This window comes from Nuphar pumila, chromosome 14, assembly GCF_984573655.1.
Source record: "Nuphar pumila chromosome 14, dmNupPumi1.hap1.1, whole genome shotgun sequence".
Taxonomy (NCBI): Eukaryota; Viridiplantae; Streptophyta; class Magnoliopsida; order Nymphaeales; family Nymphaeaceae; genus Nuphar; species Nuphar pumila.
Window position 1 is genome coordinate 16,764,481 of NC_143262.1, and position 14,852 is coordinate 16,779,332.

The following is a 14,852-nucleotide window of genomic DNA, read 5'->3' on the forward strand; positions in this document are numbered from 1 at the left end:
ATGGGAGTGTAGTGAAGCTTGGTGAGCAAGAAACACCGGTGGAGGATTTTTTCAAATATTTGGGATCTATTATTCAAAAGTATGGAGAAATTGATGGAGATGTAAATCATAGGATAAAGGTTGGGTGGATGAAATGGAAAAGTTCAACTGGAGTGTTGTGCGATCGTAGAATGCCATTGCGATTGAAGGGAAAGTTTTATAGGACGACTATTAGGCCCACTTTACTATATGGTACGGAATGTTGGGCTGCCAAGATACATCATATTCAAAAAATGAGTGTAGCTGAAATGCGTATGCTGAGATGGATGTGTGGAAATACAATAAAAGATAAGATTCAGAACGAGGAGATACGTAAGAAGGTAGGCGTTGCACCCATTGAAAATAAGATGCGAGAGAATCGTTTATGGTGGTTTGGACATATTCGACTAAGGCCTAATGATGCCCCAGTTAGAAGGATGGAGAAATGGAAAAATATATTAGTTAAAAGAGGTCGGGGTAGGCCTAGGAAGACATGGATGGAGATGATAGGAAAGGATATGAATGCTTTGAACCTCACCGAGGACATGGCATTGGATATAAATGATTGGAGGAGAAGGATTCATGTGGAAGACCCAAAATGATTTTCTTTTTTGGTTCATATCGCCGACCCCAATTGTTTTGGGATGAAGGCGTAGTTGTTGTTGTTGAATGACCCAACCGACTGTGTCAAAGATTGACATTATTGACAAGACCGACGGCGAAAGCATGAGACTTCTCAGGAGTCAAAGTTGATGATGAGAAAGAACACTTTCGTAGTAGATTTTTCTTAAAGATGTACATGTTCCCACGTTGCTCCCCTTCAGCATACGTTGTCTTCATGCGAAGATCCTTCACATACACAGAATGAGTGAAAACAATGCAGGAATTAGTATCATCAACAAGTTTAGAAACAAACACCAAATTTTTCTTGATATTGGGTGCACAAAGGACATCAAAAAGTTCAATAGACTTAGACTCAGAAGAGGGAACAAAAACATTTCCAACATAAGTGGTGGGATGTTTAGTACAGTCTCTCGTGACAACACTGTCCTTTCCAGAATATTTAATGAGACTAGAAAGTTTACCTGCATTTCCAGTGATGTGAGCTGCTCCGGAATCAACATACCAAATTCCTTGATCATCCTGCTTTAGATTTAAAGAGTTTAGGGTTGCGAGCAACACATTCAGATCACCAATATTTCTCTCTCCTCCAGCAATTGAGTGGTTTATTAGTTGGTATAACTGGATTGCCTTTATGATAAGTGGAGTTGTCTTCTGCATTATAGTTGGGATCATCTTTATGTTAACAATTAGTTTTTACATGCTCAAGCTTTCTGCATATAAAACAGACTAGGACCCTTCTGCCCCCAATATTAACGCTGTTGGTATTTGAAGCATTAGGAAAAGGTAAAATATCTCTACCTTGTTGAATTTCAGCTCTTCCACGCCCACGACCACCTCCTCGGTAACCTCCTCTTCCCCTATTTGTTCCTGTAAACAACACCTCATGAGAGTCATATAACTGCCCAGAGTTTCTGGTGGCATGCTTGAGATTCATCTCAAACTAAAGTAATCGTGACCTGAGATCTTCAAAGGATGGGAGAATAGGAAAGCACTGCAACGTAGTGAAGATAACATGATACTCGTCTCCAAGGCCAGCTAGTGTCTGGTTGACTTTATCACGATCCGAAACAGTTTCTCCAACCACAAATCTTTCTGGTTAGTGATTTCTTTCACTTTATTCAAATATTCCATAATACTTGAAGATCCTTTCTTGAGGCTTTGAAACTCTTTCTTTAAATACATAACTTTGGATTCTGAAATTTGAGAATATGTCTTGACTGTGCTGTTGTGAAAATATCCCCCAAAGAGGTAGTGTGCAACCCAAGCTCCAACTCCACAAAAGGATATGTGCACAAAGGCACAAGAACACTTAGAACAAAATGTACCCAAGGTACAAATGAAGAACACAAATGCAAAAATATAAAGAATTTTATTGAACAATTGGAGAACAATGCTTCAAGCATTGAATACATTTATAATAGGGGTTTAACCCCATTTATAGAGAAGAGGAAGCCTTGGAGGGGCTCCCACTAGACGTTGGAGCCCCTCCAACGGTTAGAAATCTAACAGTTGGAGGGGTCCAACATCTAGTGTTGGACCCCCTCCAATGTTGACTAAGTCAACAAAGAAAAAAAAAAGAAAAAGAAAAAGAAAAAGAAAAAGAGAAAAAGAAAAAAAAAAGAAAGAAAAGGAAGAGAAATAAATTACAAACATATTTACAAATGTAAATATGCATAAAATAGCAAAAAGACAAAAATACCCTTCGGGTTACATGAAGGAAAATATATTTTTATATATATATATAACGATAGATACATATACATATATGCATGATACATATATGTATATGTATCTCTCGTTACATAAATATAAAAATATATGTATATAAAGGAAAATACAATTTAACACCCTCCCTCAAACTTAGGGCGCAATGACCAAGAGTTTGCCAAGAAGAAAGTTGAATCTGAGAGAGCAAAGTGCCTTAGTGAAAAAATCTGCCAACTGATATTCCGAGGTCACGTTTGGAAGATCTATAACTTTTTGCAAGTATGCTTCTCTAACGTAGTGGCAGTCCATCTCAATATGCTTTGTGCGTTCATGAAATGTGTGATTTTTGGTAATGTAGACTGCACTCTTATTATCACAACATAACTTAGTGGGTCCTTGAATCTGAATCCCCATGTCTTGTAAGAGTTGATGAATCCATACAATTTCCATGGTTGTGGACAGTGTTTTAAAACTCGCCGAGTCAACTCGTTGACTCGGCTGACTCGGCTCGGCTCGCCCCTCCAGCGAGTCAACCTGACAAGGCAAACTCGGTTTGCCAAAACTCGGGCTTGACTCGGCCTGACTCGACTTGACTCGGCCTGACTCGACTTGACTCGGCCTGACTCGGGCGAGTTTTGGGATGTTTGAAATTTGTTTTTTGAGTTTCAAATTACAGTTTTGAAATATACAAGTACATATATTTTAACAAGGGTTACCCCCAGATTTTGTATAAAAAAGAAAATAAAAATCATTTAAAGATAAAAAAGCATTTAAATCCATAGAATAAAATCGCCATGTTGTTCGAACTACTGTTCACCCTGTGTTATCAACTTATTCTAGCAAAATATTTTAAAGAAATGATTCTCACTATATATGGCGGGTCAACTGTGCCTATGGGAAGTCACATTTAGGTTTCATCATCCATTTGTTATGTGAACAAGCATTGTACATATTCAAATATTAGTAGTCTTTTTATAGTTGTGCCATTAATATATTTCATGCATAGTTTTATACATGAGAAAATTGCTTATTTATGTTGATATTGGGCATTCTGTAAACTTTCAATATGCACATATATCCCTGTTTTACATTTATGGATTTGTTAGAGGGAATTAAAACTTTTAAAACAAGCTAGCATATATGATTGGGCATTTTAGGAACCTTAGGTAGTAGCAGACTGAACTCATGGTGACCAAATCCTCTAATTCAAGTCATGAATTAGTCAAAGTGCTTGTATAGATATCAAATTCAATTATTCAAGCAAACCTCTATAGCTCTTTGCAGTTGTTTTTATATTCTTACAGACATTTGGAGACTATGTTTACTCAAAAACATGGTTTCAGACAAATTATATATTGTTTTTCTTTTAAAATCAAAAGTTAACAAAACCCGGTCTGAGTCACCGAGTTGACCCGCCGAGTCACGAGTCAATAAAGAACGAGTCGAGTTCCGAGTCACGGGTTTTAAAACCTTGGTTGTGGATGTCATGACTCGATATTCTGCTTCTGTGGATGATAGAAACACCTTTTGTTGTTTCTTGCATCTCCATGAGATTAAGGATTCACCTAAAAAAATGCAAAAACCTGTAGTGGAGTGACGGTTATTTGGGTCACTTCTCTAATCAGAGTCAGTATATGCAATTAAATTTAACTCAGAGGGCGAGGAAAAAAAGACTTCTTTATTTAAGGTTTCCCTTATGTATCTGACAATTCGGAGAACGACGCCCATATGGACAGATATAGGAGCATGCTGAAATTGGCTTGCAGTGTGCACAACATGCGAGATGTCTGACCTTATGATGCTAAGATACATTAGCGACCCCACAAGTTGTTGGTACGGAGTAGGATCTTCCAAGGGAATCCCATCATTGATCTTCATCTTTGATCCCACAATTTCAGGAGTCACAAATTTTATCGTCAGAGTAGACTACCTCTATACCAAGAAAGTATGTCAAATACCCCAAGTCTGACATTCCAAACCTTTCTTTTAGAGTAGTTTTAATGCTTTTGATACCCTTTATGTCACTACTTGTTATCATGTCATCAACATACAGTAATAAGATCACAATTCCTGCATTAGACCTTTTAACAAATAGAGCAGTGTCAGTATAACATGAAATAAAACCTTCTTGAATCATAACTTCATTAAATCGATCATACCAAGCCTTAGGAGCTTGTTTTAAACCATAGAGTGTTTTTTGCAAACGATGGACTTTTTCCTTCGGTATGTCCATGCTAGGAGGAGAATCCATGTAAACTTCTTCATTAGGATCCCCATTTAAAAAATCATTTTTAACATCCATTTGGTAAATATTTAATTTTTTAATAGATGCAATGGTGATCAAACATCTTACAGTGACCATTCGAGCAACGGGGGTAAAGGTTTCTTCGTAATCAATACCGTATTTTTGACTATATCCTTTTGCGACAAGGCAGACTTTATATCTTTCAAGAGTGCCATCACTCTTGGTTTTGACTTTAAAAACCCATCTACATCCTATTGATTTCTTTTCTTTTGGAAGATATTGAAAGGTCCAAGCTTTAGCTTTGTTGAGGGCTCTAAGTTCGTTATCCATGGCGTCCCTTCATTTTATCATTTTTTTAGCTTCTTGAAAATTCTTAGGCTTGAATGGCACTGAGACATGCCCTATGTTTTGGGGAGAAGGATTCATAGGATATAAATCTAGAAGGATTTCTCCTAGGTCTTTCGGTTCTTCGAGAGTGGTTGGAAGGTTCACTAAGGTTACTATACTTTCTATTGTACTTCTAAAAGTACTTTTATCTCTATGTATATAGGTAATTGGTTCAACTGTTAATTCTTCTTCATGTTGGATGGGTTATGGAATACTTTCACTTAAGTCTTCATCCTCATTTAATTCATCATCGCTAAACTAATCTTCATTCCTAGATAATAACTCAAACAAAAAAGAGTAGTCAACATTATCTTCATGAGTTTTATGTTCTTCAAGACCACTCATATTTTCTAAAAAGATTACGTTTCTTGAGACATACAGTTTGTCGTTTTTAATATCATAACACCTAAATCCTTTTTGTGTTTCAGAATATCCCAAAAATGCACACAGGATAACTTTGGGAGATAGTTTATTATTTTTATCGGTGAGGACAAAACATTTACAACAAAAAATTCTTAGTCTATTGTAGTCGGGTTCCTTTTGGTACAAGGTTTCAAAAGGGGATATTTGATTCAAAATTTTCGAAGGAAGTCGATTTATGAAATAAATCGATGTAAGAGTCGCTTCGGCCCAAAATCTTTTTGAATTTTTTTGAGAAATGAGTAAGGTCCTTGTAGTTTCTATTATATGTCTATGTTTTCGTTCGGCTAGTCCATTTTGTTGAGGTGTTTTTAGGGCAAGACCTTTGATGAACGATTCCATTATTTTCAATGTAACTTTTGAACTCATTTGAAAGGTATTCTCCTCCAGAGTCGGTTCTAAAAATTTGTAATTTACTATTGAATTGATTTTGTATCATCATATGAAAAACCTTAAAGGTAGAAAAAACCTCGTGTTTATTTTTTAGGAAGTAAATCCAACTATATCTTGAAAAGTCATCAACATAGATAACATAATATGAAAAAACTCTTTTAGACACTACGGGTGCCGGTCTCCATACATCCGAATGTATAATTTCAAAAAGCTTAGATGAAAACATATTTCTTTGTCCAAAAGGTAAGCTTCTCATTTTACCAAGAATACAATCATTACAATTGAAATTGTCTTTACATAAAGTTTTAGCAAAATGTAAATGAGAGAGCTTGGCAATATTTGGATGCCCAAGGCGTTTATGCTAAACATTTATATCTTTATGTTGGGCAATATTACAAAAAAGATTGTTTTGGAATTTGAAGAAATTTCATGAAATATAGATCTCCCTTCCTAAAGCCTTCCCCAATCAACTTCCCGGACCGGCGATCCTGTATCCAACATTTATTTGATGAGAACTTGATATCACACCCATGATCCGATAGTTGAGAGACGGAAAGGAAATTTAAATTCATATTTGGAATAAATCTAACTTTAGGAATAGAAAATCCTTGTTTTTCAAAATCTCCAATTCCTTTTATTTCAAGAGAAGCCCCATTCGCGGTAGAAACAAAAGGAGAAAAATTCTTTGAGTATTTAGAAAGAGCAAAAATATTTGGAGTCATATGAAAAGATGCACCCGAGTCTAAGAGCCAAAGAGTCTTACCGGGAGGAGAGAACGTGGTCATGGCGACTCCAGAGACGGATCCCTTAAGGAGAGGTTGAAGAGCTTCCATGATTTGATTTAGAGATAAGGTGCCATGGTTGGAGGTTGAAGGTCCTTCCTCATTGATTGGTTGAAAAGTTGTAGACATCGCCACCATCTTTTTCCATTTACGACATACTGGTTTAATGTGTCCCGGTTCTTTGCAAAAATGGCATATGATCTTGCTATAGTCTCTTCCATAATGCCTGCCATTTTATCTTCCTCGATTTTTATTGAAGTGAAGGGGTTTATATGTTTTGACATTACTCCCCGGTCTTGAGACGACAAAAGCACCCTCATCCTCATCCTTCGAAGGAACGACCAACACATTTTGATTGGTTTTATTCATCCCCAATCTAGTTTCTTCTCCACTTAGTTTGGTAAGCACATCTTCCAATGGGGAGAAGAAAACGAAGACAAAAGAGAGGACCTAGTTTGTTTGAATTCGAGTCTAAGCCCATTTAAAAAGTTGAAAAAGTGATCCTCTTCTAATTGTTTGGCTCTTAATTCAATTGCCTCTCCACTCCATTTAGGTTCTTGGAGAGCAAGTTCATCCCAAACCGTGGATAAGTCGGCAAAGTATTATCTAACGGTCATTTCACCTTGTGGAAGAGTTAATGCCTTCTTTTGTAGATAATATTTATGGGACAAGTCTCTTGAAGTATATATTCTTTCAAGATACTCCTATACTTGAAACGCTTTCTTGAACTTCAAGATATTGGCATTTATTTTTGTTTCAACAAAAGAGAAGAACCACGAAAGAATTTTGTAGTTCTTCATCTTTCATTCTTCATGCTTTATGTTGTATTCTTCAAAGGCTTTTTCTCTTTCTTCACCATCAAGAACCTTGATTTCTCTTCTCTCCATAATGGTGATCTTAGGTTCGGGTTCAGGAATGGTTCCTTTGACGTATCCCCAAAGACCTTTCCCCTTAATGTGAGCCTCCATATTCTCGGCCCAAACATGATAGTTGGAGCCGTTTAATTTAAAACCAAGTGAAAAATGCGACTCTTTTTCACCCATTAGAGAGGGAAGAGTGGAGAAGAAATACGTACCACAAAAAGTTTTTCAAATCTTACTTGACGTAAGATTACAACAACAACAACAACAACTACGCCTTCATCCCAAAACCATTGGGGTCAGCGATATGAACCAAAAAAGAAATTCATTTGGGGTCTTCCACATGAATCCTTTTCCTCCAATCATTTCTATCCAATGCCATGTCCTCGGTGAGGTTCAAAGCATTCATATCTTTTCCTATCATCTCCATCCAAGTCTTCCTAGGCCTACCCCGACCTCTTTTAACTAATATATTTTCCCATTTCTCCAACCTTCTAACTGGAGCATCATTAGGCCTTCGCCGAATATGTCCAAACCACCGTAAACGATTCTCTCGCATCTTATTTTCAATGGGTGCAACACCTACCTTCTTACGTATCTCCTCGTTCCGAATCTTATCTTTTATTGTATTTCCACACATCCATCTAAGCATCCGCATCTCAGCTACACTCATTTTTTGAATATGATGTCTCTTGGCAGCCCAACATTCCGAACGATATAGTAAAGCGGGTCTAATAGTCATCCTATAAAACTTTCCCTTCAACCGCAATGGCATTCTACGATCGCACAGCACTCCAGTTGCACTTTTCCATTTCATCCACCCAACCTTTATCCTATGATTTACATCCCCATCAATTTCTCCATACTTTTGAATGATGGATCCCAAATATTTGAAATAATCATTCACCGGTATTTCTTGCTCACCGAGCTTCACTACACTCCCATCACTACTTCTAAAATATTTGAGAAGTAAGATCCACCACTTCAATCTGCAAAACACCGAAGGCACGTTTTTTGAGGCACTCGAAAAACGAAGAATCCCACGATCCTCTATCACCAACCTCGCTTTGATACCATGTGAAAATATCTCAAAAAGAGGTTGTGTGCAACCCAAGTTCCAACTCCACAAAGGGATATGTGCACAAAGGCACAAGAAGACTTAGAACAAAATGTACCCAAGGTACAAATGAAGAATACAAATGCAAAAATATAAAGAATTTTATTGAACAATTGGAGAACAATGCTCCAAGCATTGAATGCATTTACAATAGGGGTTCAACCCCATTTATAGAGAAGAGGAAGCCTTGGAGGGGCTCCCACTAGACGTTGGAGCCCCTCCAACGTCTAGTGTTGGACCCCCTCCAATGTTGACCAAGTCAACAAAGAAAAAAAAAGAAAAAGAAAAAGAAAAAGAAAAAGAGAAAAAAGAAAAAAAGAAAAAAGGAAAAAAGGATTAAAGGAAAAAGAAAAAAGGAAAAGAAAAGAAAAGGAAGAGAAATAAATTACAAACATATTTACAAATGTTAATATGCGTAAAACAGCAAAAAGACAAAAAATACCCTTGGGGGTTACATGAAGGAAAATATATTTTATATGTATATAATGATATATATATATATATATATATACATATATGCATGATACGTATATGTATATGTATCCCTCGTTACATACATATAAAAATATATGTATATAAAGGGAAATACAATTTAACAGCTGTCCCATAACTCTCTGGCTGAACAGTCGTTCGGGATTCCAATGAGGACTTCTTGTGATAGGGTAGAAGTGAGGTAGGCAACAACTACTTGGTCCCTTTTAACCCATGACACATATTCAGGATTTCTGATATAGACCACATTCACTGTTCCTTTGTCGTCTCTCTGCTCCTGCATGATAAACTCTGATGGCATTTTAATTGATCCATCAAGATTGTAACTTTTAATAAAGGGGATAATCTGCCTTTTCCAAGTTAGAAAATTACTGTTATTCAGTTTCTCTGAGACAAGTTGAGGTAGGAAACTAGAGGACAACATGGGTTGTGGAACATTAGTATCCATGAGAAGAAGTGAAGAATATGACGACAAAAAGGTAATGAAAAAAATGCTGAAAATAAAATCAAGGATGATGGCAGGCTGCTGTTGAGAAAAGACTGAAGAAGATTGCTGTTGAGAAGCAAAACAGCAAAAAATGATGACACAGAATGCTACAATAAACTCAAGAATGAAGAAGGCTGCAAAACTAAGGAGAAAATAGAACCGGAATTTTCACGACGTAACAGTTTGAACGACACAGATATTAAGAAATCAAATTCACGATACCGACATAGACAAAGCCAAACCAGAAATAGATAAATTAACGACACATGAAACAACACAACGATAATATTCACGACACAAAAAATCTAACAATGAGCAGACGAAAAAAAAAAGAAAATCACGCTTGTTATACAGAAAATGACGTTTCTGGTCAGATATGCGACACATAGAATAGCAACCAAGAAAGAATCAGGCAGAGAAAATATTCACGATCTAGAGAATGTTCAGATTCGTGATCAGAATATAGCCATTCTGATCAGAAGAACAATACAAATAATAAGAACTAAATGAAAGCAAGAAAAGAATAACCCAATATGGAAAACCTCGTTGGAGATCTGATTATTGATCGTCGCATGTCTCAAGACGCAGATAGATCACACCCAAACTGATGTGATCATGCTGGAACGCGCAGACTGATTACGCCAGGTCTAGAGATGCAGATAGATCACACCCAATCACGAAGGAACGTGCAGACTGATTACGCCCAATCACGAACCTTGCTCTGATACCATGTTAGAGCAGCAAGATTGTGGGCGTACCTGGTTCGAGGCCGGTTTGGATCTGCAGAAGTGGCAGTGATGATGGAAAACAAGCTGAGTGTCTCTGATCTCAAAAGCTGCAGCTTCAGCCTAGGCGTGAATCTCTTTAATATATAATACAGCCTCTAATTAGGGCTATCATACAAAGGACTAAACAGCCCTTGATTATACAACCAATTACACAGCACGTTTGGGTCTCAGATCCACATCAAACCCAAATCCAAACCCCAGACAATGCAATAAAAGATATAACGTCTTAACAGGAAGTTGGTTCTCTAATCTGCTACATCTATCAAATTCAGTCAACTAGTATAGTTAATACAGACGTAGAATGATCCCTATAAATACTTTTTTATTTAACTCCAAAAAACATGCATAACATATGTGTGAAATAATATTTCGGGTCATTCCTCCAATAGTAGGCTGATTGTAGATATTTGATCTAGCTTCCTGAGATTTATAAAATTTCAGATAATGGTTTTTGTGAATGAAAAAATTTCTGCTCATTTGGACATGATTTTGTCTGATTGGTAGTCTAGTAAGAAGGGTACTATCTGAGTGAAACCTGAATATAATAAATATTTTAGGGGACTGAGGACACACCCAATCGATATTTGTTAAATAAATCTATCTTTTTCATTGAGATTTTCGACCTGTCGGAGACTTTCTTTAGTCGGGTTGATGTTTAATTTTTGTTTGGTGGTATTACATTATGCACTAGGCCTGCCATATGTTATGCACTTTGATAGATTGCAAAGTGATCCTGGAGTTCCACATCAGACTGGTGCTGTGAAACAAGAAAATCTTAGAAATGTGTAGCATGGTTCAAGGGTATTCTTATTCTGATTGGGAGGGCGACATTGTTAACAGGCAGTCTGCTTTCGAGATGCTCCTTTATTTGATTGAGCTGTCATGCATTGGTCTCTAAAAGTTCAGTTTGTATTTTCTTCAATTTGAACACAACTTTCAATGCAAGGAGCGTGAGAAAGAAGACATAGAATAGGCATTTACTAAATGTTAAAAGCTTTGTGCTAACATGGCAGCTATACAAGTTATAGATTTCTGCTACGATGCTAGCAAACATATAGATAGACGGTTTTAGTTTTCTTATTATTATATACATCATTCCAAAACAATGTTGTCAAATTCGTATCGGCACGGTAGGCCAATGATTCAGGTGAATCGGGCGATTCTGATTCAGGCCTGAATCGATCTGAATCAGCCAACTTTTGACCAGCAGTTGACATGTGTCCCAAAAATATAAAAAAACATTAAAAACTATTTTATAGCATTGAAAAAAAATCTGAATCGGGTCATTTTTGTATCGATTTTCTGGCTATACAATACAAATCATTAATCAACCAATTCGCAACGATACTGGCAGCATTGGCCTGGTAAAAAATGTTATCTGATCCTCTATTCATACAATTTTTTCCATCTCTGGACAAAATTCATGTACTTGACAATTTCAAAATGTTGTCCTTAATATATATATATATATATATATATATATATATATATATATATATATATATATATATATGAGTTGCATATTGTTCTGATGACCCAGTGGTCTATTCGTGATGGAGATCCCTGATGCTGGCTGTAGTCTGACTCGGTCTTTAGCCTTCTGTTTTTCCAATTTCCAGCCTCTTTAGTGAGTGGTAAGTAATGGCTGTGGGCACCCGTGACTTGAAAATGGTGAATTTTCCAATTTTAAGCCTGTTTGTGACTGGAAAATAGTGGATTCTGGCACCCATGACCTGAATGGTGGTTGTGGCACACACGTGTAGACGGTCAAATATGTGTTAAAAGAATCTGTGTTCAAACCATATATTATATCCAACCAAATACTGATTCCAAATTCTGTCTGGGGAAATCGGTTTGGGTCCATATCAGTTCTTTGAACCCAGTTGAATCAGACCATGATCTCAGTATCTGGTCGGAGCCAACTTAAATCCAATTTCTTGATGGACTTTATGTTTATGAAATCAAAGTCAAAGTCTTGTACTTTGTAGAGATAAATACTTTATTTCTTTTCTTCATCCTTTTTACTGTCACAATTTTCTAGCTGGTTGGTATTATTAATGACATGTTCTAAGTGGTGTGTGTGCTTGTTCATTAGAATGTAAGTTAATGAGAATGTAGGCAAAATTTACCATAAATAATCATTGATGTATTGGAACTCAGTGCTCTTATTTTAATCTTACATGGCAGTTCTTTTGGTTGCATCTCCTTTGTCAGATTTTATGCATATTCTTTTTCACTGCCAATTGGGGAGTCTCTAGGTGCTAAATTGTTTTGGAATTCTTTATTAATGTCTGTATTTCTATATTTTTCTAGCTGTTGTTTGTGGTTAGATCAAGATTTTAACTAATCTTTTGTTGCCTATTTCATTGAGCAAGTAGGTGAAATGCCCAACAATACCACAACTTCCTCAACACAACGAGTTATTATCATCCTTAAGTTCATATCATGCAACGCTTGTGGGTGAAAGCTTCTTAGCCAAAAAGCGTCCAGTCTATGAATGCACTGATATTCAGGTGAGATCTTGTTAGAAGTGTTAATGCACTGTTTGGCACCTGTCAGAAGAACATGCCAAATACTGAACATGTCCAATAGAATTCGACACGGCACCTAGTATGAGTGAGAATGTGCTCCAACATGCTTAGGACACAATTTTGACCGAGTTCTATGTGGTCAACATGGGTTGGCCATTTCAGGAATGGTCAAACTGTGCCCAGGGCCAATAGTGTCAACTTTCACATTTGTATATTCCTAAGTATTTTCCATCCATGCATGCAGCACAGTGCTCATTGCATAGCTGTGCGTTTATGCAATGAAAACCAAGTGCAGCTACCCTCTTGAATAGCAGAGAATGAAAGAATAACCTCACTCTATTTGTTATGGGACTAACCCCATTTAAATGCTCAATGAAGAACAATCACTCATTTTTAATTTCGCTCCTAGGTACTAGTGTAAAATTTTAGCCAATAAATGATGTTTGATCCAACAGCTTGCAATTTTTAGTTGACTTTGTTGAATTGGGTTTTGATTGAGTCTCATCTACATGCATGCACATGGATCTCAGTAGAGTGGATAGAGATATAAATTCAAATTCAAGTGGGTTTGGTTCTACATCTAGATCCTGGTGGGTTTCAAGCTATACCTGGTCCAAACTAACAAGCATTATGAAATTCATTTTAATCAGTTGGATACAGGTCAAGCATGGATTGCTCATTTGAGCCATATCACACTGGGCTTGTTTAGGCAACAAGCCCAAGCCTCTATGTTGGGTCATAATTCACTTTTTCAGGATGCTCAAAAACCAGCAAGACCCAACCTCTCTTTAATTAACTTCATTAAAAATGGCATTCTTATGATTGCAAGTTGTGGATTTGGTTCTATATGAGAAACATATGCACATGTCCTGGTGTCCTCATTTTCATAAAAATCTTGAATCTGTATCCTGTATTCATGTCATTTTCATATGTGTCCGTATCCATGTGACATAGGCTATGTCATATAGATGTGGGTGCGAATGCGGTGCATCTGTGATGTGGCACTTTACAAAAAATTGGGTGCAAGGGTGCGGGGAGGGTATATATATATATAAATTTTAACAGTTTTAAGTTAACACTATTGAAATAAAAACAAGTATCATATCATCAATTCATCACACATAAATTCATTCAATAAATCAAATTAACAATCTATAATTGCTATTCCTCATCAATAAAAAATAACGCCACGATTAAATCAACTTAAATATATTATGGCTATGCAAAATGAATTAAGAAAACCCCCATTTCAATTTTTTTTTGACAATTGGACCAAAATGAACTCGGTTAAAGTTGACTGAGTCCATTTTAAACAAATATAACCCTGGATGCGGGTTGAACACACCCAAGGATATTTGACCTCATCGGGTGCTGCACCCACGTTGCGTCGATGCGGGTGCCGCTGCCTAAATGACAAGTCCATGTGACTTAGCATGTCTATATGTCATAAAGTCTTCATGTAAAACATGTTTATTAGTAAATAACTTATAAAGAACAAATATATAAGGTCGATTCGATGAGATGCTCAAGCATTGGAGAAGGTGAGCCATCCGATCGTTATCGGTTGTAGATTTTGGACCTTCCTTTGGTTGGACGGTACCCTTCCCTATATATATATATATATATGCACAAATGTGTGCGTATTTATGTATTTTTATATATAATATTAGATAAAATTGGACTTGGTTATGGTTAACCGAATCTATTTTTGGGACAAAAATGGACCTCAGTGTGGTTGACTTCACCTGACACAAAGGAAGCAGTGTCCAAGTGTTGCACCTGCATTGGTGCGGGTGTGACGCTGGTGCATTGCCCTTTTAGAAGAGTCCGTGTTACATAGGACATAGGTTGACACTTCAGCATTCTGTGATTTTTTTTTTGGGTATAGGTGATCTGGACTGAAATATTTAGTCTTGTTTGTGTTTACTTTTGTCACATTCATTATCTAATTATTTAATATATGAGTCTGAATGCAATTAAGTGAATCTTTGTCTATCGGTA

The 14,852-nt window shown here is 36.7% G+C and overlaps 1 protein-coding gene across 11 annotated transcripts in view; it reads left to right on the top strand.

Moving 5' to 3' along the window:
- The window catches only part of LOC149816510 (DENN (AEX-3) domain-containing protein), a 106,723-nt gene that overhangs the window by 78,416 nt on the left and 13,455 nt on the right, over window positions 1-14,852 (top strand). For 8 of the 11 annotated variants that reach the window (XM_089987182.1, XM_089987185.1, XM_089987178.1 and 5 more), the window contains one exon: window positions 12,699-12,833. In XM_089987182.1, coding sequence (XP_089843308.1) covers window positions 12,699-12,833 — 135 coding nt within the window. Of the gene's footprint in view, window positions 1-12,695; window positions 12,834-14,852 lie in introns of those variants that run through there. The other 3 variants (XR_016427612.1, XM_089987186.1, XR_016427611.1) reach the window with 2 other exon arrangements.